At 61.2% G+C, this 20,436-nt stretch overlaps 1 protein-coding gene across 1 annotated transcript; it reads right to left on the reverse strand.

Annotated features, from left to right (window-relative positions):
• Positions 1 to 1,513: 1,513 nt before the first annotated feature.
• Positions 1,514 to 19,157, reverse strand: LOC101932749 (SNF-related serine/threonine-protein kinase-like). The gene is made up of 6 exons (XM_005310093.4): positions 18,826 to 19,157; positions 15,189 to 15,818; positions 6,761 to 6,902; positions 6,110 to 6,322; positions 5,287 to 5,424; positions 1,514 to 4,708 (listed from the first exon to the last, which is right to left on the reverse strand). Exons 2-6 carry the CDS (start codon positions 15,775 to 15,777, stop codon positions 3,559 to 3,561), a joined length of 2,232 nt encoding a protein of 743 aa, XP_005310150.2. The 5' UTR covers positions 15,778 to 15,818; positions 18,826 to 19,157; the 3' UTR covers positions 1,514 to 3,558.
• Positions 19,158 to 20,436: the final 1,279 nt, after the last annotated feature.

A 20,436-nucleotide genomic window follows, 5' to 3' on the forward strand; every position in this document is an offset into this window, starting at 1 on the left:
GGGAGAGGTGCTGTGGAGAGAGGGGCATCAGCCATTGCCATGATCTCTCCCTGCCCCAGCCAATGTTCAGGCTCCTGAAATGATTTCTTCAAGTGTTTGTGCAGCGGCAACAAAGCATCCCATTTTTTGTCCAAAAGATGGCACCACTAATGATAGGCCGGACCATGGCTGGAGGGGGCAATGCCCTGATCCACTATGGCACGTGGGGGGGAGGGGTGTTCTGGGTTGGGGGTGCAGTGCCCTGATCCACTATGGCACCCCCTCGGTTGGGGGTGCAGCGGCCGGATGCAGTATGGCATGTGGACGGGGGGGGGGGGGGTGTTCCTGGGCTGGGGAGGGGGGGCAGTGCTCAAGCCACTGTGGCATGAGAGGGCAGCACTTTGCTTTTAAATTAATGTAAGAAAAAGCAAAGGGAAATGAAATCTGCTCTGGCTGTGGCAAGGTGCTGTCCTCGCCCCCCCCTCCCCCCCCGCCTGGCCCAGCTCCATGGCACATCCCTTGGCCTGGGCTGTGGTGCAGGCAACTCCCTGCATTGCCCAGTCTCCAGTCTGACCCCAGTACCCAGCGCAGTGAGACTCCCCCTCACTCCCGTCATTCTGCCCTCCCGGCTGGCTGCTGGAGCTCCTCCACCCCTCAGGCCAGGGCAAACCACCCCCAGACAGGGCTGGGTAAGGGTCTCCCTGGCTCTGAGGAGAGAGGGGAGCTGAGCTCCACAGCTCCTGGGCCCCAGGCACAAACAATCCCCGCCCCCCACATTCCTCTCTCCCAGCACCTGCCTCTGCCATGCCTAGCCCACCGCTGCCCCTAAACCGTTAAAGGACCCCTGATGTCCCAGAACAGGGGTTGACTGGCCCCATCCCCACTACTCCTTAAAGGCAACAGACCCCCCATTACCCTGCCCAATGACTGGGCACACCCCTTTGCCCTTCTAAGGGGAACCTCCTTCCTCAGCGCCTGGATTCCCTGCTTGTTGGTCCTGCCTGAATTTGGGCTCTAAAGCCCTCAGAACAGGGCGTTTCTCTCCCCCTGCCCAGTTTCTCTCCTTTTGGGAACCTGAAAATAACCTCTGGTGAACAGCAGGGGCGCTGGCACACATGGCCTGGCACAGCACCAACCAGTCTCTCATGAAATGCTGCACTGGGAATTTTTTTGATGTAATTTCTTTTACAGGGAGCTCTGGCAAGCAGCAGTGACGTTTGGTCTCTGCTTAATCTAACTAGGGTCAGTTCTTGGGGCAGAGTCATTCTCTGGGAACTGGGGATTGTGCCCAGCCTGCATGCTGTTTGTGACCACCTCTGCTCCAGGCCTGCTGTGTAAAGTAAAAATAATCAAACTGCATTAAGACTATACCCAGACTCAGCGTCACCCATATCTGCTCCAACAAGAAGCCGACCCGCAGAGCCCTGGCATCTGTTACCACTTGGCAGAAGGCAGCAGTATAAAATAGGACATTAATCCTGGTTGTTTCTGCTCCTCTCTCTCTGGCAGCCCAGCGAAGGAAACGGAGACGCCGTTTTGAAATCAAGAGCTTATTTTACTGGACCGACTTGCTTTGCTTCCCAATTGGACCTGATCCATTCAGTGCACATTATGCAGAACTCAGCAGCGAGCTCTGGCTTCAGACTCTAGTCACAATTCATTTCTTGCCAGCAAGAAAACAAAGAGCTAATAAATAGAAAGCTTATTGTTACAGGGGTCTGGAGGGAACCGATTAGATTGTATACGTGTGTGCGCGTGCATGACAGACACCCTCCCCCACGTCCCCCTCGGTGAGGCCCCAGAGCAGGGGCCACTTTGCAGACAGAGGAGCTGTCGGCCGTGGCATGGCCCCTCTGGCTCCAGGGTGGGTGAGTACGGGGATGGGAAATGCTTCTGGGGCCATGCATGGCTGGGGCTGGAAGCGCGGCGCGGTGCCCCGGCGGGCAGGGGAGGGGGATATAGCAATCTCTATTTAAATTCCATTAAAATAGACTATTTTAAAAAATTATTTCTAATAGTTATAAAAACACCCCAGGCAGAGCCAGGCGGGCTGAGGCAGCTGTTGGCTGCCTGGGCACAGAGCCGACCGATGCACCCCCAGGACCAGCGGGACGTCAGGCTCCAGGGGGCACAGCCTGGCTGTCAGAGAAGGAAGAGGGTGCATCGAGGGCTGGCAGGTCTCCCCCAGCGAGGCGGGGCTTCTCCAGCCCTTGTACGACCCTGTGTGCCCAGCGCCCAGCACGCTGGCATCACTGCTACACACTGGCAGGCGGCTTGGGGTGCCGCCACTTGGATTCCATCAGCACCTTTCTTCCTTTGCTTGCAGAGGCAGCCACGGGCTGACCCGGCTGGGAGCCCTGGAGCCGGCGGTGCGCCGGGGAGGAGGCTGTGCGTGGCATGGGCACGGCTCCCGCTGCTCTCTGTGGCACTCCGCGCTGGCTTTGGCTCTCCCGCAGACCTTGCTGCCCCCGAGGAGTGGTGGTGATGGAGTCCCTGGTGCAGAGGCCGGGGGAATATGGCTGTGTCCTGGGGCTGCTGGGGCCAGTGGAGCAGGTTAGAGCAGCTCTGAGGATCACCCTAACTTGTGCCCCAATCACCGTGGCCCTATCCAGGGTGTTGGACTGCCCTGCCCTAGCCCGGAGCCGCGCCAGCAGCGGGAGATGGCTTTGGGCCAGCTGGAGAGGCATTTCCCAGGGTGCTTTGCAGCCCCTCTGCATCCTTTCAGCCAGCAGGTGCGAAGGGGTCCTGGGGGAAGCTGAAGTCTGGCCCTGGGCTGCTTCTGGTGCATGGCTGCAGTGGAGGGGAGGCTGGGTTCCTCCCCAGAACAGGAGCATTGGCTTCCGCTGTTAACCCTTTGGTAACTGGCCCAGATTCTGCCCCAGCAGAGGCCGGCCCCAGGGAGGAGCAGTGCAGCTGGCCCTCGGTGCGTTCCCTTGGGGATCTGGGTGGCTGTGCTTCCTGGGGTCCCACGTTCTAGTCAGACTCCGGGACTCTGGTTCAGGAGCAGAGGAGCACGGCTGCTGGCCCGTGCAGCTGCAACCACGCTGGTCTTTAGGACAGGACAGGACAGGGCTTCTTGGGAGACCGTGCAGCCGAGCAGCTTAGCCCCTGTGCGGATCCTAGCCTGCAGCTGCCCTCTGCCAGCTGCTGATGTCGGACCTACCTTTGTGGGGACTCGGGGGTCAGCACGAAGGCAGGAATTTTGCAGGAGCCCAATGCGCTGTTGCAGGGGGGAGCTGACAGAGCACCGGCAGCCATCCCGGGTGGGCGAGGGGGGGCGTTCTCCGTGAGACCGGCCAGCCAGGTGGCTCCCGCCCGGCCAGCGCGCTCCGTCGCCGTCCGAGGGCCCACGCGCATGGCCACGGGAGGAGCCGGGTGCTCAATGTGCTCCCACGGCAGGGCCCTGGGCCGAGGGAAGGGAGAGCGGGCAGGACTGGGTCTCAGAGTCCGGCCCGAGGGAGCCAGGAGAACGGCTGCTCTGTGGGAGCAAGAGACTGAGAATGGTGTTCCTTAGCCTTGCACCTGCCAGCGGCCCCTGGCCTGGGGCCGTGCGCCGCCACTTTCCTGCCCGGGCCCCGTCTAGATGACGTGACAGCAGTTGAACTGCCCCAGGGACAGCAGGCTCTCCTTGGAGCTGGGCCTGATCTTGAAGGCCAGAGCCTTCTCGCACAGCGGGAACTGCAGGAGCCTGTCCTTCAGGTGGGTGCTCTTGTTTTTAGCAGGGTCTAACTTGATCACGTTGTCGGCCGTGGTTTCGCCGCCGGCGGTGCTGCCGCAGTGAGGGCTCTCAGCTGGGCGCGCGGGCCTGGTGGAGGAGCCTGTCTCAGGGGGCCTGTCAAGTTTCCTGGACTTGTCTTCTGGAACTGGCGTCCCACGTGAAGTGGCTTGGAGGCTCCCGGCAGAGCCAGCGACGGGGCCCTCGCAGCTCCCTGGATACAGGGCCTTGCCCACTTGCCCCAGACTGCCCCCATCCTCCATTTCTGTTGTGGTGGTGTCCTCCTCTGGCCCCGAGCTGCCTTCAGCCTGGCCCCTCTCCAGACCCACTCCCCCGCCCTCCCGGAGCTCTGCGTCCCCCTGTGCCGCCGGCGTCCCTGCAGGGAGGGGGCTGGGGGCGCTCTCCCCAACGCTCACGCTGAGGTGGTCTGTGGCCTCCCGCGCTGCACCGTGGCTTGTCGCCTCTCGGGGCTGACCCGGCTCGCTCCTGGGACTCGGCGCCCCCCTGAGAGGCAGCAGCTGCCAGCTGCTCCCCGGGCCCTGCTCCAAGAGGCCTGGCTTGGTGGCTCCAAGGCTCTTCTCCCCCTTGCTGTGGGTCACAGCACCACGGCAGAACAATAGGGAGACCTTGGAGCTCTGGAAATCTCGCATTTGCTCTTGGTTTAGCGAAGAGCTTCTCCTTCCCATTGCGTTGGCCTTCCCCTCCTCTTCCTCGTCCTCCTCGTCCTCCTCGCAGATCTGCTGCAGGGCTGGGGTGCTCTTGGCCATGGGGGCATCCGCCAGGGCGGGACTGAGCAGGGCTCGGACGAGCTGCTCGTTTCCATGGAGGCCGGGGGGCACGTCGTCTTCCCCCAGGGCAGAAAAGGAAATGGGTCTGCCATCTCTTTTCCCAGAATCCTCTGCGGCAGCCCGGGGCTGGGGGCTGGAGAACGCTGCCAGTCTATCCGGCATCTCTGCGAAGGGCGAGAGGTCCCGGGTGTCGCCCATGGTGCTGAATGGGTCCGACAGGTTGGCGCTGAAAGAGAGGGGAGCGTGCCCAGGATCAGGCCCAGGGTGGGAGCTGCCAGCCGGGAGTAGCTGTGGCAGGGGCACTGAGTGACCCTGGGCTACCCGCAGCATGGATCCAGAGCTGGGGTTGCGGGGGGGTTTGGCCGGAAGAGCCCATCACTGTGGCAGCTGGGTGGCACTGCGGGCGTGGTGGTGCAGCAGGCCGGAGCCAGCGGCGGATCGGTACTACAGCTGCCCAGCCAGGCCTCCCAGGCCCTGGCACGATCCCCAGGGCCATGGACAGGAAAACCTGGGTGTCGGGTACCCCCCACCCGGCTCTGTGCCAGGCTGGATGCCATCCCCCCCCAACAGGAGTCAGGGAGAGTTTGGGCCCCAGTGAGGTGACACTTCCCACATCCCTGGGCAGCTCCAGCGAAGGGATGTGGTGCCACGCACAGCACTCTGCTGCCAGTGCCGCGGGCTCCCCCCGCACAGCACGCCTGCGGGGAACCTCGCCGGCGGGCGGGGCCGGCTGTGCCGGTGGCCCCCGGGGCGGTGGCCTGGTGCTGAGCCGTGGCCTGTCCCAGCCGGAGGGTGCCGGCTCACCTGTTCTGCACCTGCTGGGCCAGGTTATAGACCAAGCTGAGTTTGTGGCTTTGTTTCTCCTGCTTCTCCCGGAGGATCCGCTCCGCCAGCAGGAAGTACGTGGCTGTGATGTGGTTGTAGCGATCAGCCTCCAGGGCCCTGGGGGGATGCAAGGCACAGGTGAGAGCCACACCCCGGAGGAACCCAGCAGGCCCCAGCACAGGGCTCTGGGCGCTACCAGAGAGCGGCATGCTGGCTGCTCATGGCATGGAGCACACCAGAGCACTGAGCTCCCAGCCCCGGGCATGACCCCACTGCCCCTTAGTCTGCAGAGAACGGCCTGGCCTGCCCTCCCCCTGCACCCACCCTGCTCCCCTGATCTGCAGAGAACCTCCGCCCCCCACCCTGCTCCTCCAGTCTGCTGGGAACCCCCTGCACTGCCCCACCCCCCACCCTGCTGCCCTAGTCTGCAGAAAACGGCCTGCCTGCCTTCTGCCCCCCCTGCTCTCCTGGCCTGTCCCCCAGCCTGCAGGAAACCCCCTGGCCTGCCCCCTGCCCTGAAGGAAATGCCCTTTCACATCCAAAAGAGCAGCTGCCCTGCTTTCTGGGGGGGCACAGGGGATTGCTGGTGCCAGAGGACCTGCCCCTCTCTGTCTCCATCGCTACGTGCAAGGGCTGGGCTGGAGATCAGTCACTCAGCCAAGCCCTGTGCAGAGCTCCCTGCCCACTGTCCATGAGGGATGGGGAGGAGATGCCAGGCCCAGGGCACCACACAGACGGGAGATTGGTGCAGCGACCCTGCTGCACGCCTCCCCCCGCCCCCACCCGCCCGGCCGGCACTCACTCCTGGATGGCGTCCCGGTCCGCTATGTTCCCACACGTCATGGCCTGGATGATGATGTCATGTTCCTCCTCGGACACCCGCTTGTGCGACGTCAGGGGCAGCAGGCAGCGGCTGGCTGGGGAGGGGTCCACGCCCTGCAGCCAGGGGTGCGTCTCAATCTGCTCTAGGGAGGCCCGCTGCTTGGGGTCCCGCTGCAGCATCCGGCTGACCAGACTGCCAGAGAGCAGAGGGGAGCAGGGTCACAAGCCCGCCGGGAGACGCCGCCCCAGGCCCGCAGCAGCACCCGCGGCGGAGATGCACAGAGCCACAGGCTCCAAGGCCAGATGGGACCATGAAGTCTGAGCTGGAGAACCCACCCAGCGCTCCCTGGGGCAGCCCGGAGCTCCAGGCCTCTTGTGGAGACTGGGGGTCTTTCTCCAAGAGATGGAGAACGCACCACGCCTCTGGGATGATTGTTCCATTGGTTCCCCTTCCTGGTAAAAATCTGCACCCTCCTTCCCTGCTGACCCTGAGCCCTCAGATCTCCCTGGCACGGAGCTGGGCTGTGCAGGGGTGTGAACACCCTGCCCCAGGCCCCCCGCCTGCCCCTGCAGACGGTGGCACCCGGGCAAGCCCGGAGGAGAGGGGGCGGAGGAGGCTGGGGGTGCATACTCAGAACACTGCGAGGACACGTGGGGCGGGATGGTGTAGCGGCAGTCCATGATCATGGTCAGCGTCTCGCTGTCGTTGGCCTCCTGGAAGGGCGGCTGGCCGCACACCAGCATGTACAGGATGACCCCCAGGCTCCAGACGTCTGCAGAGAGAAGGACACAGAGAGCTCAGCCCACTGCGGCATCGGGCCAGGGGCGTCCAGCTGGGATGGGGCACAGGATCCAGCGGGGGGGACGGAGCCAGCCACAGGCACACATGTGTCCAGGTCTCCTCCCCTGCAGCCGCGGCCCCATCTCCGCAGTACCAACAGGTGTGAACCAGGCAACCCCTGGGAGGAGGGAAGCTTCCCGGAGGCCTGGAGAGGTCTCAGGCCTGACCTGCACAGCTGAGTTGCGTGAGGAGCATGTGATGGGGCCGGTGAGGGGCTCCCTGCCCCGGCCTGTGGCCTGGTTTGAGCCTCCCCATTCTCAGCTCTGCCTCCCTCCAACCAGCACGCTGCTTGCGCCCCACACAGCGCCTGCTGTATTGTAAGATGGAGTTTGGGAGCCCTGGGCCACGACTGCGTGACCACGTGTCTCCGTCTCTGGCCTGGCCCTGCTGGCTTCCCAGTCCATCGGGCTCTGCACGGACATTTCAGATAGGGTGACCAGATGTCCCGATTTTATAGGGACAGTCCCAATTTTGGGGTCTTTTTCTTATATAGGCTCCTATTACCCTCCACCCCCTGTCCCGATTTTTCACACTTGCTGTCTGGTCTCCCTAATTTCAGAGCATTTTGCAAAGTCACAGCCGGTCCTTTCAGGAAGCTGCATCTTGAGCCAAGACTCGAGACCTGTATCCCCAATTTGCAGGCCCCCAGCTGGCCGAGCCATTTCCAAACTGATCCGAGTCCTCCTAGGAATAGGAAAGCATTTGGAAAATTAGCCCTTCAGCAGAGTTGCTGCTGCAGCCTCCATCCTCACCAGCTCATGCCAGGCGAGGTGGGTGCCCAGGAAATACCAGCAGCAGCCTGGTGCACTGCTCCAGAAACCCCAAAGGGAAGAGCCAGGAAGTCCAGAATGAGTGGGCTTTGCAGCGGCATGGTGGTGTTGCTCACAGGGTAGAGCCGGTGCTGTCACTTTGATGGGGTAAAAGAGGGAGCTACCCCAAGTGCAACCGACACTGCCTGAGTCTGCAGAGAGCCTGAGCCCATCACTCTGGGGGGGGACAACGCCCTGAGTGTAACCAACGCAGTGACGCTGCCTGGGTCTGCAGAGAGCCTGAACCCATTGCTCTGAGAGGGGGGAGCCGCCCTGAGTGTAACCGATGCAGAGACGCTGCCTGGGTCTGCAGAGAGCCTGAACCCATTGCTCTGAGAGGGGGGAGCCGCCCTGAGTGTAACCGACGCAGTGGCGCTGCCTGGGTCTGCAGAGAGCCTGAGCCCATCACTCTGACGGGGGGAGCCGCCCTGAGTGTAACCGACGCAGTGACGCTGCCTGGGTCTGCAGAGAGCCTGAACCCATTGCTCTGAGAGGGGGGAGCCGCCCTGAGTGTAACCGATGCAGTGGCGCTGCCTGGGTCTGCAGAGAGCCTGAACCCATCACTCTGAGAGGGGGGAGCCGCCCTGAGTGTAACCGATGCAGTGACGCTGCCTGGGTCTGCAGAGAGCCTGAACCCATCGCTCTGAGAGGGGGGAGCCGCCCTGAGTGTAACCGATGCAGTGACGCTGCCTGGGTCTGCAGAGAGCCTGAACCCATTGCTCTGAGAGAGGGGAGCCGCCCTGAGTGTAACCGATGCAGTGACGCTGCCTGGGTCTGCAGAGAGCCTGAACCCATTGCTCTGAGAGGGGGGAGCTGCCCCGCGTGTAACTGACGCAGTGACGCCTGTATTTTCATTCCCCCTCCCGCTCAGATCACACATAAACACTGAACCAGTGCCAGCGTGACACCAGGGAGCACTTCCTGCCGCCTTTCACCAGGAGGAAACGATATCTTCCTGCCCTTTGTTTGCTGCTCCTTGACCAGGTCCTGCTCTGTAACCCAGCTTCGTGGGAAACCCAGGACTGGGATAAAGCAAGATGGAAGGACTGGGGAGGGGGGGAACCAGGGCAGGGATAGCAGGGGGCTGCGGGTGGGGATTGAGGGGCACCAACAGAGTAGTGAGAGGAAAGCCTGCATTGCACCTAACTGCATTGTGCCTGTCTCCAGCCAGAGTGTTTCAGTCCCATGTCCCCCCCCTGCTCCATGGACACTGACTATTACTGAACCCAACCTCCAGCTGAAGCGATTACCGGTTATTTATAGCACGGGGCTGTCTCTCCTCGGGGGCGGGGGCAGCTTAGCTGTCCAGGCCCTGGGATTTGTGCGTCTGCTCACGCTCAGCGTGTGGAAGGCTTTGCTGAGCAGGGGCGCGTGCAGCGGGAACTGCTGGGGGGGAAGCATCCAGGGAGCTGTGGGGCAGAGCAGCATGTGTGTGCCCCACAGCTGGGAAAAGGGATAAAGGAGCAGGGATTACATCAGCACCTCTCAGGGCCTTAAGCTGCTCAGGCTCTCTGGGAAAGCGGATTGCGGCCCGGAGAGCCAGGGGGTGGGGGAGTGAGGCCTGGTGGGGTGGGGGAAGGGCAGCAGTGTCACACACAGACAGGGCCAGGCCCCCAGGGGAGCACGGGCTGGATCCTGGCACCCACTATTGGAGCACTGCTCGGGGGCATCTGTGCCCCCCAGGCGCTGTTTGGTTCTGTGCCAGTCGGGGCTGCGAGGGTGGGGGCTGTGAGGGGGACATTGGGGCGGGAGGCTCTGTGCCAGTCGGGGATGCGGGGGGGCTGTGAGGGGGACATTGGGGCTGGAGGCTCCGTGCCAGTGAGGGCTGCGGGGGGAGGGGGGGCTGTGATGGGGACATTGGGGCGGGAGGCTCCGTGCCAGTCGGGGCTGCAGGGGGGGGGCTGTGAGGGGGACATTGGGGGGGGGGAGGCTCCGTGCCAGTCGGGGCTATGGGGGGTGGCTGTGAGGGGGACATTGGGGCTGGAGGCTCCCTGCCAGTCGGGGCTGCGAGGGGGGGGGCTCCATGCCAGTAGGGGCTACGGGGGGGCTGTGAGGGGGACATTGGGGCTGGAGGCTCCGTGCCAGTCGGGGCTGCGGGGCGGGGGGGGGCTGTGAGGGGGACATTGGGGGGGAGGCTCTGTGCCAGTAGGGGCTACTGGGGGGGGCTGTGAGGGGGACATTGGGGCAGGAGGCTCCCTGCCACTCGGGGCGGGGGGGGGACCTGTGAGGGGGACATTGGGGCGGGAGGCTCCGTGCCACTCGGGGCTGCAGGGGTGGGGGGCTGTGAGGGGGACATTGGGGCTGGAGGCTCCGTGCCAGTCAGGGGTGTGGGGTGCAGCGCTGGACCCCAGAGGCTGTGGGGGTGGCTGTGCAGGAGCACGAGGGGGCCAAATCCAGCCGTTGGGGAGCTTGCGGGGCTGTTGGGGACTGGAGCTTCCATTACCATTCAGGGTGCTCAGGAGGGACAGGGGGTTGTTCCTGTGCGATGCAAAGATGAGAGGGGGGCAGGGCCTGGCTATCCTGGGGGCAATGGCCTGGGGCTGGCTTGGGTGAAAAGTGGCTCTGTTTGTTCCCCCTCTGGACACCAGCCTGGCCCCATATTTCCGCAGGTCAATAGAGATGGGGACCCCCAGAAGCTGGAGCCGGCTGTGCAGTTCTGTGCCAGGGCTCGTCCCCCATCCATCCCCCCGGCAGCAGTGCCCTTGCTGGCCCAGCAGCGCTGACTCCTGCCCGCCCCCCCCACCCCTCCCACACACACAGGCCGGGGCAGGGGGCTCCCTGTACATCAGCAGAGCTGGGGAAGGGCAGGGCCCGGCCAGGCTCCTTGGAACAGGAAAGGCCCTTCCTGCCATAACCCTCCGGGCTCAGCTCAGCACAGACTGTTCCCGAGCGCTTCCTGTGGCCCAGTGACCCCACCCCGAGCGGCCCCATGGACAGCCCCAGCAGCCGTGCCTGGCTCTGCCCAGGCCCAGCCCACACCTCCGTGCCACACAGAGATGGGGGCAGGGGTACAGGGATGGTGCAGAGGCAGGGCTAGAGGGAAACGCTGCCTGCCCCGAAGGGAGGGGGAGTCAAGACCAGGTCTTTTGGCAACACTGGGGATGTCCCCACGACTGCCAGGGCTTCAGCTCAAGGAGGCCGGAAGGCTGGGCCAGGCTCTGCGTTACTGCCAGCAAAGGGGGGCCCTGGCACACCATGCCACAAGGCCCCCCCCTCAGGGGTGGTGACAGGGCTGCCTTCCCCCCAGAGCCAGGGGCAGCAGCAGGGTCCCTCTAGACAGGCACCCTAGCAGCTGGGGTGTATTGACATGGGGGGTGGGGCCTGTTGTGTGACTCCTCCTGCTGGGGGTGGGGCTGGCGGGGCCCCCCAGCTGTGAGACTGGGCGTTACTAGCTGGAGAGGGGCCAGGGCAGCTGCTACCTGTTGCGTGCAGCCTCCAGCCATGCGGGGCAGGAACCCGACCTCGGCAGGTAGCAAGCTCTCGCCCCAGCCTGGCCAGCCCCTGCGTCAGGGAAGCAACAACCCGAGGGGCCAATGCCACCCTGGGCACTGCAGCCTGGAGCAGGAGTGACACTGGGACCATCTCCCCCTGCTCCTTCTGGGTACCACACGCCTCCCTGGGCCACAAGCGAGGGGGCTTAACCCTCCCAGTGCCAGCACAGCTTCCTCCGCCCCAAGCCAGCCCCGCACTGGGCTCCACGTACTTGCTGCTTGGTTGGCTTGGGCTACAAACTGCCCCGCCCTGCCTCACCATGCCCCACCCCCCACTCCCTGTGCATTCCCCACACACCCCGTCCCATCCTGTTCCCTCCCTGCATGGCCATGCTCTGCTTCCTCCCCCCAGCCCCCGCCACAGGGCGGGGCAAGTGCATGGTGAGCTCCAGCCCTGACCCTCTCCCTTGCAGCCCAGCCCAGCTCCACCTAACCTGTCAGGGGGCCCTGTCACCTCAGCCCAGCTCTACCGGCCCCTCCGCACCCCAGCCCAGGCTCTAGGCACACCAGCTAGCCCAGAACTCTGCCGCGGCTCTTCGGCACGACAGGCCCCACTGGGTGTGGGGGGGGGGGGGGGGGGGGGGGGCACCCATCCGGTGTCACACTGCACCGTCCACTTTTGGGCTGCTTTGTCCCCGGCCGGTAAGGGGCCAAAACCGGACACAGTGGCAAACAGGGGGGAAGAGGGTGCAAACACCATTTCCAAGACTGCCCTGCTCCGTCCCCACCAGCGTGATCCACGTGCAAGGTCCGGCCGGCAGGGGCGGGCGGCACCCTCTTGGAAACGGCATCCCCCCTGTATATGAGGTCACACTGGGAGTGGGGTCACAGTGGGAGGTGGGAGCCACGCAGGCCCCAGAAACGCCCGCCTGTCTAGTGTTCCGGGCACAAGACTGCCGCCAACCTGGCCACTCGCCACCTCTCCAGCCTATCCGCCACTCCGCATCGAAGAGTGCGAGGGTTCGCTCCTGGTCTTCACGTGCTCCATGGCTGGGCCCAGCGGATCTAAAGGAGCAGGAGGTCTGGGGTGGACAGTTCCTGCACCTCAGGCCCAGGGACTCTCCACCACCAGGAGGAAACAGGTTCCTCAGGGGCCAGCCCCAAGCCTCAGTTCCCCCAGGGCCATCCCAGACCTCCCGCTCCCAGTGCTGCTCCGCTATCAGCCCAGACACTTACAAACAAACCCCACAGAGCACGCACAGCTCTACCCTGGCACACATAGAGAGAACAAGCCCCAAGTGATGATCGGGGTCAGCCATGTCACTTAATGCAGGACTGGAGAGCGTTCAGATACCATGGGATAAGAGCCTTTGGAGAACTGAACCAAGTGGGCCTCAAAGCCACATGCCCCTCTGCCCTCCCCCAGACCTCCCCCATAGTCAACAGCACCTGGCCAGGCTGCACCCCACGGCACTTGGGTTCCCTGCATGGCTTTGTGCCAGGGCAGCAAGGGCAAAACACATGGGCACTTCCCCTCCACGCACATATCTGCGGTCATCTCCATACTCTGCCAGCAGCGACTTTATGTTTTCTTCCAGACGGCTGATAAAAGGTATAGAGCAGCACCGGCCCAAGATCAGATCCCTGGGAGACCCAGTCACAGTTCTGTTTTCAGATCTATCAGTTAGCCAGCTTTTAGTCTATTTACCATGGGCTACACTTGTTTTGAAGAGTGCTCATTTTTTAATCATGTGGAACTAAGTCAAATGCTTTACAGAAGCCCAATTCAGTTGTATGCAGTTACTGCATCAACCAAACTGGTGATCTCATCAAGAAACAAAAATGTCAACTTGGTTTGGCAAGACCTAGCCTCCATAAAACCATGTTGACTGGCATTAGTTATGCTGCCATTCTTTACAAACTGCATCCCAGATCAGCCTCCTCGTGATTTAGCCTGGGATCAGTGTCAGGCTAACTGAACTGTACTTTACCAGATCACCATATTTACCCTTTTTAAACATCAGCACAACAATAGCTTTTCTCCAGTCCTCTGGAACTTCCCCAGCATTCCACGTTTGGGTGAAAGTGAACATCACTGTCCCAGACAGCTTCTCAGTTAATGCTTTTTATATTTTTTAGGTGTAAGTTATCTGGTCTTGCAGGTTTAAAAGGTTTTACTTTAGCAGCTGCTGTGAAACAGTCTCCTTAGTTACTACTATAATAAAAAAAAGAATTTCATTACCCCGGTGAGCCATGAATACATCACCCAGCTTCTTCCCAAATACAGAACACAAATATTTTCTGAACACTCCTGCTTTTTCTGCATCATTGACAACTGTACCATCCCCACCTACTATCGGACCGAGACCACTACCAGGAATTCGGTTGTTCCTGATATAGTAAACATTTCCTTTTTAATGTCCTTAACCTACTGGCCATAGATTTTTTCATTGATACTTTTAGCTTCCCTTATCAATTGTCTGCATTTCATAACTGCTAATTTATAGTACTTGCATCAACTTTCCCCATTTTATATATAATTATATATAAATTATTGCTGCTTTCACCTTCCCTTTTAATCTGTTTTTTGTTTTGTTTTTAATCTGAAGAAGCCTTCTTTCATGATTTTGGGATTGTGGTTTTTTTAGGCATCTAGTAAATTATTTAACAGCTCTCAATTACTGTTCATGTTCTGTTCCAATTTTTCTTCTCACTCAGTTTTGCTCATGATTATTTTCAGTTTATGGAAACTGGCCATTTCAAGCACTAAGTACATACATTCCTGGAGAGGACTATTTTCTGCTTGAACATAATAGATTAAATTAGATCGTGATCATTTGCACCTAGGCAGCTGCTAATTTTTAATTTAGTGATCGATTCTTTACCTGTCAGAATGAAGTCAGATACAGAACCATCCCAAGTTGGTTGCAATACCTTTTGAGTCTGAAAATTATCAGCTATAATTTTTAGAAACTCCCAGGATTCCCAATTATCATTCCCATTTGCATATTCAAATATCTCCTCCTACTCTGTTTTGCTCATGATTGTTTTCAGTTTTGGGAAGTTGGCCCTTTTAAAGAACCAAGTATATATATATATATATTTTTCTGCATGGGACTACATTCGGTGGGAGGAAGGAGGCCAATAACATTAAGTCATGATCGCTTACACCTAGGCAACCATCCAATTTAATTCTATGCTTAATTCATCTGTATGAGGAACGACCCCCAAGTTGGTTGTAAGAATTCTTGAGTTACAAAGTCATCTATAATTTTTAGAACCTCCAAGCATATCTTACTAGTGGCAGCATGAAAGCTCCAGCATGTCTCCCCCTCCACAGACAATGAAATCCCCCCCCCCGATAACACTGTCTTTCTTTCTACACATTAGGGATGGATGTTTAAGCAGCTGCTCATCCTGCTCCCTTGTCCGACTGGTCTCTGTAACAGACGCCGCCCAGTATCCTGCCTTGTGACACGTCGTTAATACACTGACCCAGTTAATACTCCTGCCCTTCTGAATTGAGCTGTCAGTCACTAGTGCAGGGGCAGGATCTGTGATGTCCAGGCCACGCCCCTTCGGCTCACTCTGTCCTTCCTGACCAGGGTGTATCCAGTGACATCAACATCCCTGCTGTGTGACTCCTCCCACAATGCTGAGTGACACCAATCATAGCCAATCTCTAATTCCTCCCTTGTTGCCCATGCTATATTAGCCTCTGCATGCCTCAGGCGCCCCCATTCCCCCTGCCCCCGCCTCGCAGGGACATTGGGAGGGGGATGTCCATAAACATGCATGAGATGCTCAGGTCTCAGGCTGACCGGAGCCTTATACACACATTGGTAATGAGAATGCGGGACCTATCCCCAGCCTCCCATCACCAATCCTCACAGACGTGCCCGCTCAGCGCTCCGGGCTGTGCCAGCCTCACCCAAACAACCCGGCGGGAGCCAGATGCGGGCAGCCCTGGTCACTTACCAACGGCTGGGGCATCGTACTCATCCCCCAGCAGGATCTCGGGTGCTGAGTAGGCCAGCGAGCCGCAGCTGGTGGTGAGCATCTTGCCGGGCTGGAAGCGGTTGCTGAAGCCGAAGTCGGTGAGCTTGACCACGCCCTGCTCCCGGAAGAAGACCACGTTCTCGGGCTTGAGGTCGCGGTGCACCACGTGCAGCTTGTGGCAGTAGGAGATGGCGTGGACAATCTGGGCAAAGTAGTGCTTGGCGCGCCCCTCGGCCAGCCCGCCGTCATGCCGCATGATGTGGTCGAACATGTCGCCGCCGTCCCCCAGCTCCAGGATGAGGTAGAGCTTGGAGTGGGTGTCGATGACCTCGTAGAGCCGCACAACGTTGGGATGCTGCACCAGCTTCATGCAGCGCACCTCCTGCAGCAGCTGCCCCGCAGCGCTCACGTCCAGCTTGCTCTTGTCGATCACCTTCACCGCCACCTTCTCCCCCGTGAAGACGTGCCGCGCCAGCTTGACCACGGCGAAGTGGCCCTTGCCCAGCGTGCGCTCCAGGTCGTACAGGCCGGCGATCTTCCCTTCGTAGCAGCCCTTGGCCCCCGCCATGGCTGCACCGGAGCGTCACAGGGGGCCGGGCATCAGGGAGGCTGGGCACAATAGAGAAGCCACTGAGCACAGGGGACACCAGGCACACTCCCTGCCCTGCACAGGGGGAACCCTGACCTTTCCAGCCCCACACCCATCCATGTGTGCAGCCCCACACCCCAGAGTGCCCTGAGCAAAGGGATGCCACCCCCTTGGCCTACACTTGCCCAGACGGAGCCCAGCTCTCCTTCACACATGCCACGTGTCGCTGACTCTCACAGTGCAAGGAGCTGTCCGGGGCCACAAGAACGGTCGTACTGGGTCAGACCAAGGGTCCATCCAGCCTAGTGTCCTGTCTACCGACAGTGGCCAATGCCAGGTGCCCAGAGGGAATGAACAGAACAGGGAATCATCAAGTGATCCATCCCCTATCACCCAGTCCCAGCATCTGGAAGTCAGAGGTTGAGGAACTCCCAGAGCACAGGGTTGTGTCCCAGACCATCTTGGCTAATAGCCATTGCTGGACCTGTCCTCCATGACCTGATCTAGTTCTTTTTTGAACCCAGTTATACTTCTGGCTTTCACAACATCCCCTGGCAAGGAGTTCTACAGGTTGACTGTGCGTTGTGTGCTCATGCCCATGGCCTGTGCAGGATGGCATGTGGCCAGGTGCCCCCATGCTGCGGGCATTGGGCTGCTGCCCAGCTCGGACCAGGCCTGAGTTCTTGCTCTGGGTTCCTATGGGGTCACACCTTGACCCCCAGAGCCGGGGCCTCCTCTCCCCTCTGGGCTGAGCCTATAACTGACCCAAGCTCCCCAGCCAGTAGTCTGTACACATAGCCACGCTGGGGTGGGGTCTCCAGCAGCCACACAGCATGTCAGCCCAGAGACTTCCCCACCAAGCCGGGGGGGCAGCCCCAGCCCCCCCATGGGGGTGTTACTGATTTATGGGAGCCACAGTGCTGGCCCACTGCCACTGGGGGAGGGATGTGTGTGCGCAGAAGAAGCTCCCCCCCCTTTGCAGGTTACAATGGAGTGGGGTGTTTAAAGGAGCTTCCCTATCCAGGCACCCAGGCATGTTCTTGCTCCAGCAGGCTGTCCCGGGGGGCAGGGGACCCAGTTCGCGTGGTTCCAATTCCTGGTCACACCGGTGAGGGTTGGGGGCTTTCAATATTGTCCCAAAACAAACCGCTGGCGCGAGCGACCTTTGGCAGCAGAGGGGCAGGGGGTGGCTGCCCTGCACACTCACTGCCGACCTGCAGCTCCCCTACTACCCTGGCAGTGGGCCCCCCGCCCCCAGCTCTGCCCACAATCCTAGCACTTTGGATCCCCCTAATTCCACCCCAACTCTTCTTAATCCTAGCCCCCCACTCCCCCGTCAATGCCCCTCTATCCCAACCTGCAGCCCCCCCATTACTCCAGCCATGCCCTCCTCATGTACGCTCACAGCTCTGCTGACACCCCTCAGCCCTGCCAGGCCCCTCGGTGTGCAGGGCAGCTAGGGGTTTTCAGACTGAGGGCTAAAGGCAGTGAGCACCTCGGTGCCAGACAGGTCACGCCAGGCTGCCAACAGCAAGGGCTGGTATCATAGAATATCAGGGTTGGAAGGGACCTCAGGAGGTCATCTAGTCCCACCTCCTGCTCAAAGCAGGACCAATCCCCAACTAAATCATCCCAGCCAGGGCTTTTATACTAAGCAGGGGGTGTTCACAGGGCCAGGGCCTACGCTTGGAAGCCAGTGGTTAGCAGGTGGGGGATGTGGCCAGTTGATTGGTACCCTGAGCCATAGCTGTTGTCAATGACCATCACCTGGGCACAGCCTGGGTCACTTGGGGTTCTGGGGTCACTGGGAGATGAAGGGGAGTGAGCCCAGCACAGGGTAACCCCGCAGACAGAGGGGAGGGGGCTGTGGAAATCCCTCACTGCCTTGGGGCTCTGACCCACCCCTGGCATCACAGCTGCATGTCAGGGAACTGGGGTTCCCCAGGATGGGAGGGGCGTCGCCTGGGGGCCGTGCCCTGGGAACAAGGCGTGGGGTTGGGCCTGCCGCCCTGAGACACTAGTGCAGAACAAGCACAGCTCCTCGGGCTGGCAGCGTGCCCATGTTTGGCTGGCGGGCTCCCTGTGCGCATTGTGTTGGTACACACGGCACACGCTGCTGGGAGGGGGACTTCCTGGCATCCGCCAGCCGATTTCCGTCTCCAGCACTGGCTGCAGTGCGGCTCTCCCATGGCAGGAATCAGGCCGGGTTCTCCTGCTGGGGAGGGCAAGGGCACAGCACCCTCTGGGACGGGCTGACCGACAGGCTGGGCCCTGGCCCCCCCCCAGCCATGGGTCAGCAGCCCAATGCATCACACAAGCATAGCCAGGCTGGGTCAGGACCTGGGCGAGGGCCTTGCTAGGAAAACCTGGGTCCTGGGGGTGGGGGGCAGCGATTCCGGGGGGCTGCGCCTCTCTCTGAGCAAGTGCCCAGCCAGCCCCGCAGCAGGACAGGGCTCCCGGACACTGCTACACACCCCGAGCACGGCTCCAAGAGCCGGGCTCCCAGCCTCGCCTTCCCCGCCTAGCTTCCCTATGGAGCCGGCTCCCTTCCTGCGCTTCCTGCTCTGCGGGCCGGTCAGCCTGGCAGGGAGCCCCGGCGGCGGCATGCCCCCCCCACTCCCGGCTGCAAGGAGCCCCGGCCGCGGCATGCCCCCCACTCCCGGCTGCAGGGAGCCCCGGCCGCGGCATGCCCCCCCCGCACCCCGGCTGCAGGGAGCCCCGGCATGCGCCCCCCCCCAGGGAGCCCCAGCCGCGGCATGCGCCCCCCCGCCGCGGCTGCAGGGAGCCCCGGCCCCCCGGCCGCGCACGGTCCGCAGGGATCGGGGCTATAAATAGCGGCCGCGCAGAGCCCGAGGGCCGCGCAGCAGCGGGCAGGTCCCGGCGCACCGGGCAGAGCAGCCGCGCAGGCCCCGGCCGGAGCTGCCCCCGGGCCCGGCCGCGCAGAGGTGCCCCCGGGCAGCGCCAGCCGGGGGTCGGGCAGCAGCCCTTGCCGGGCCCGGGGCCCAGGCCGCGCAGCCCCCGACTTACCCGGCTCCCAGGCGGGTCGGGCTGCGCCCCGCGCCGCAGGCTGGGCAGGGTCCCCGCGCTGACGTCGGGCCCGGGCGGGCGGCGGCTCTTAAAGGGGCCGGGGGGCCCTGCGCGCACAGGGCCGGGCTGGAGCCGGGCGCTCTGCGGGAGCCGCCTCCGAGCTGCCCGCGGCGGCGGAGTCCCGGGCTGGGCAGGGCTGAGCCCGCCCCTGCCGCGGAGCTGCGCAGAGCAGGAGGCGGGGGGTCTGTCGCGCTGCGCCTGGCGCGGCACAGATCCGCGCAGCGCCTGACCCGGGCTGGCCGCGGCTCCGATCGCTCCCCGGGGACGGGCCGCTGCTGAGTGACGTTGTCCTTCACATTCAAGAGCGGCAGTTTCACCGAGCAGCGGCCCTGCGTCTGGATGCCCCTGGATGCCAGGCAGGCAGCCCAGAGAGCAAGGGGCCAGGAGTCTGGAAGCCTGGGGTCTGGCTGCCCCAGAGACTCAGTTGCTGGGAGCCCATCCCAGGACTTTCAGCCTCCATGACAGGAAGCCCCGAGAGTCCCCAAGGTTTCTAGACTCCCTGCGGCAGAGCCAGGAGCTGAACCCCAGCTAGAGTTGGGGATCCCTGGGCTTCCAGTCTCCCTGCTGCAGAGCTGGGCGCCTGGAAGTCTTGAAAGTCCAAGCTCCAGCTAGGGCTCGCAGGGCTGCTAGGCTCCCAACTCCACAGCCAGGAGCCGGAAAAGAGGGGGGCTGCCCTAGAACCTTGCGGTCCCTGGCTCCCCTGCAGCCAGCCAGGTTCTGTTGGGATCCTGCCTGGGAGTCAGGAAAAAGTTCATTGAACCCAACTTGTTTTCATGAGAAATGTTGGGTTGGACGAGCCAGCGTTCTCCAACCAGCATCTGTTCAATCAGAAAATCTCCAAGCAGCTCAAACTGACGGGGCCAGACAAGGGCAAGCACCACAAACTAGAGCAGGGGTCGGCAACCTTTCAGAAGTGATGTGCCAAGTCTTCATTTAGTCACTCTAATGTAAGGTTTCGTGTGCCAGTCATACATTTTAACGTTTTTAGAAGGTCTATTTCTCCAAGTCTATAATATAGAACTAAACAATTGTTGTATGTAAAGTAAAATAAGGTTTTTAAAATGTTTGGGAAGCTTCATTTAAAATTAAATGAAAATGCAGAGCCCCGCGGACCGGTGGCCAGGACCCAGGCAGCGTGAGTGCCACTGAAAATCAGCCATAAGTTGCCTACCCCTGAACTAGACTGAAATCGCTGAAATGCCACAAGCACCTCTGTGCTCAGCAGAATCGAGTGGAAAATTGGGGCTTTTGCAGGTGGCGGATGATGGACTGACACACGACGCGATGGACCGTTCCAGCCACAGGCCTCTCCCAAGGAGACAAAGAGCACAGTCCATCTGGGGATGGTTTTCAAGGGTGTGGATACCTTCCTGGAGAACATCACTTGGAAATCAACCCTGGGGTGAAACTGCTACAAAAGCCACCTGGCAGAGTTGTGATTCCTTTGAAGAAGAAACTTAAAACATATTGACAAGCTCGTGGAGATGGGAGTTCTGAAAAAGGTCACACGACCAACAGACAGGCACAGCAATATGGTAGCTATTAAAAAAC

Source organism: Chrysemys picta, chromosome 14, assembly GCF_011386835.1.
Source record: "Chrysemys picta bellii isolate R12L10 chromosome 14, ASM1138683v2, whole genome shotgun sequence".
NCBI classification, from domain to species: Eukaryota; Metazoa; Chordata; order Testudines; family Emydidae; genus Chrysemys; species Chrysemys picta.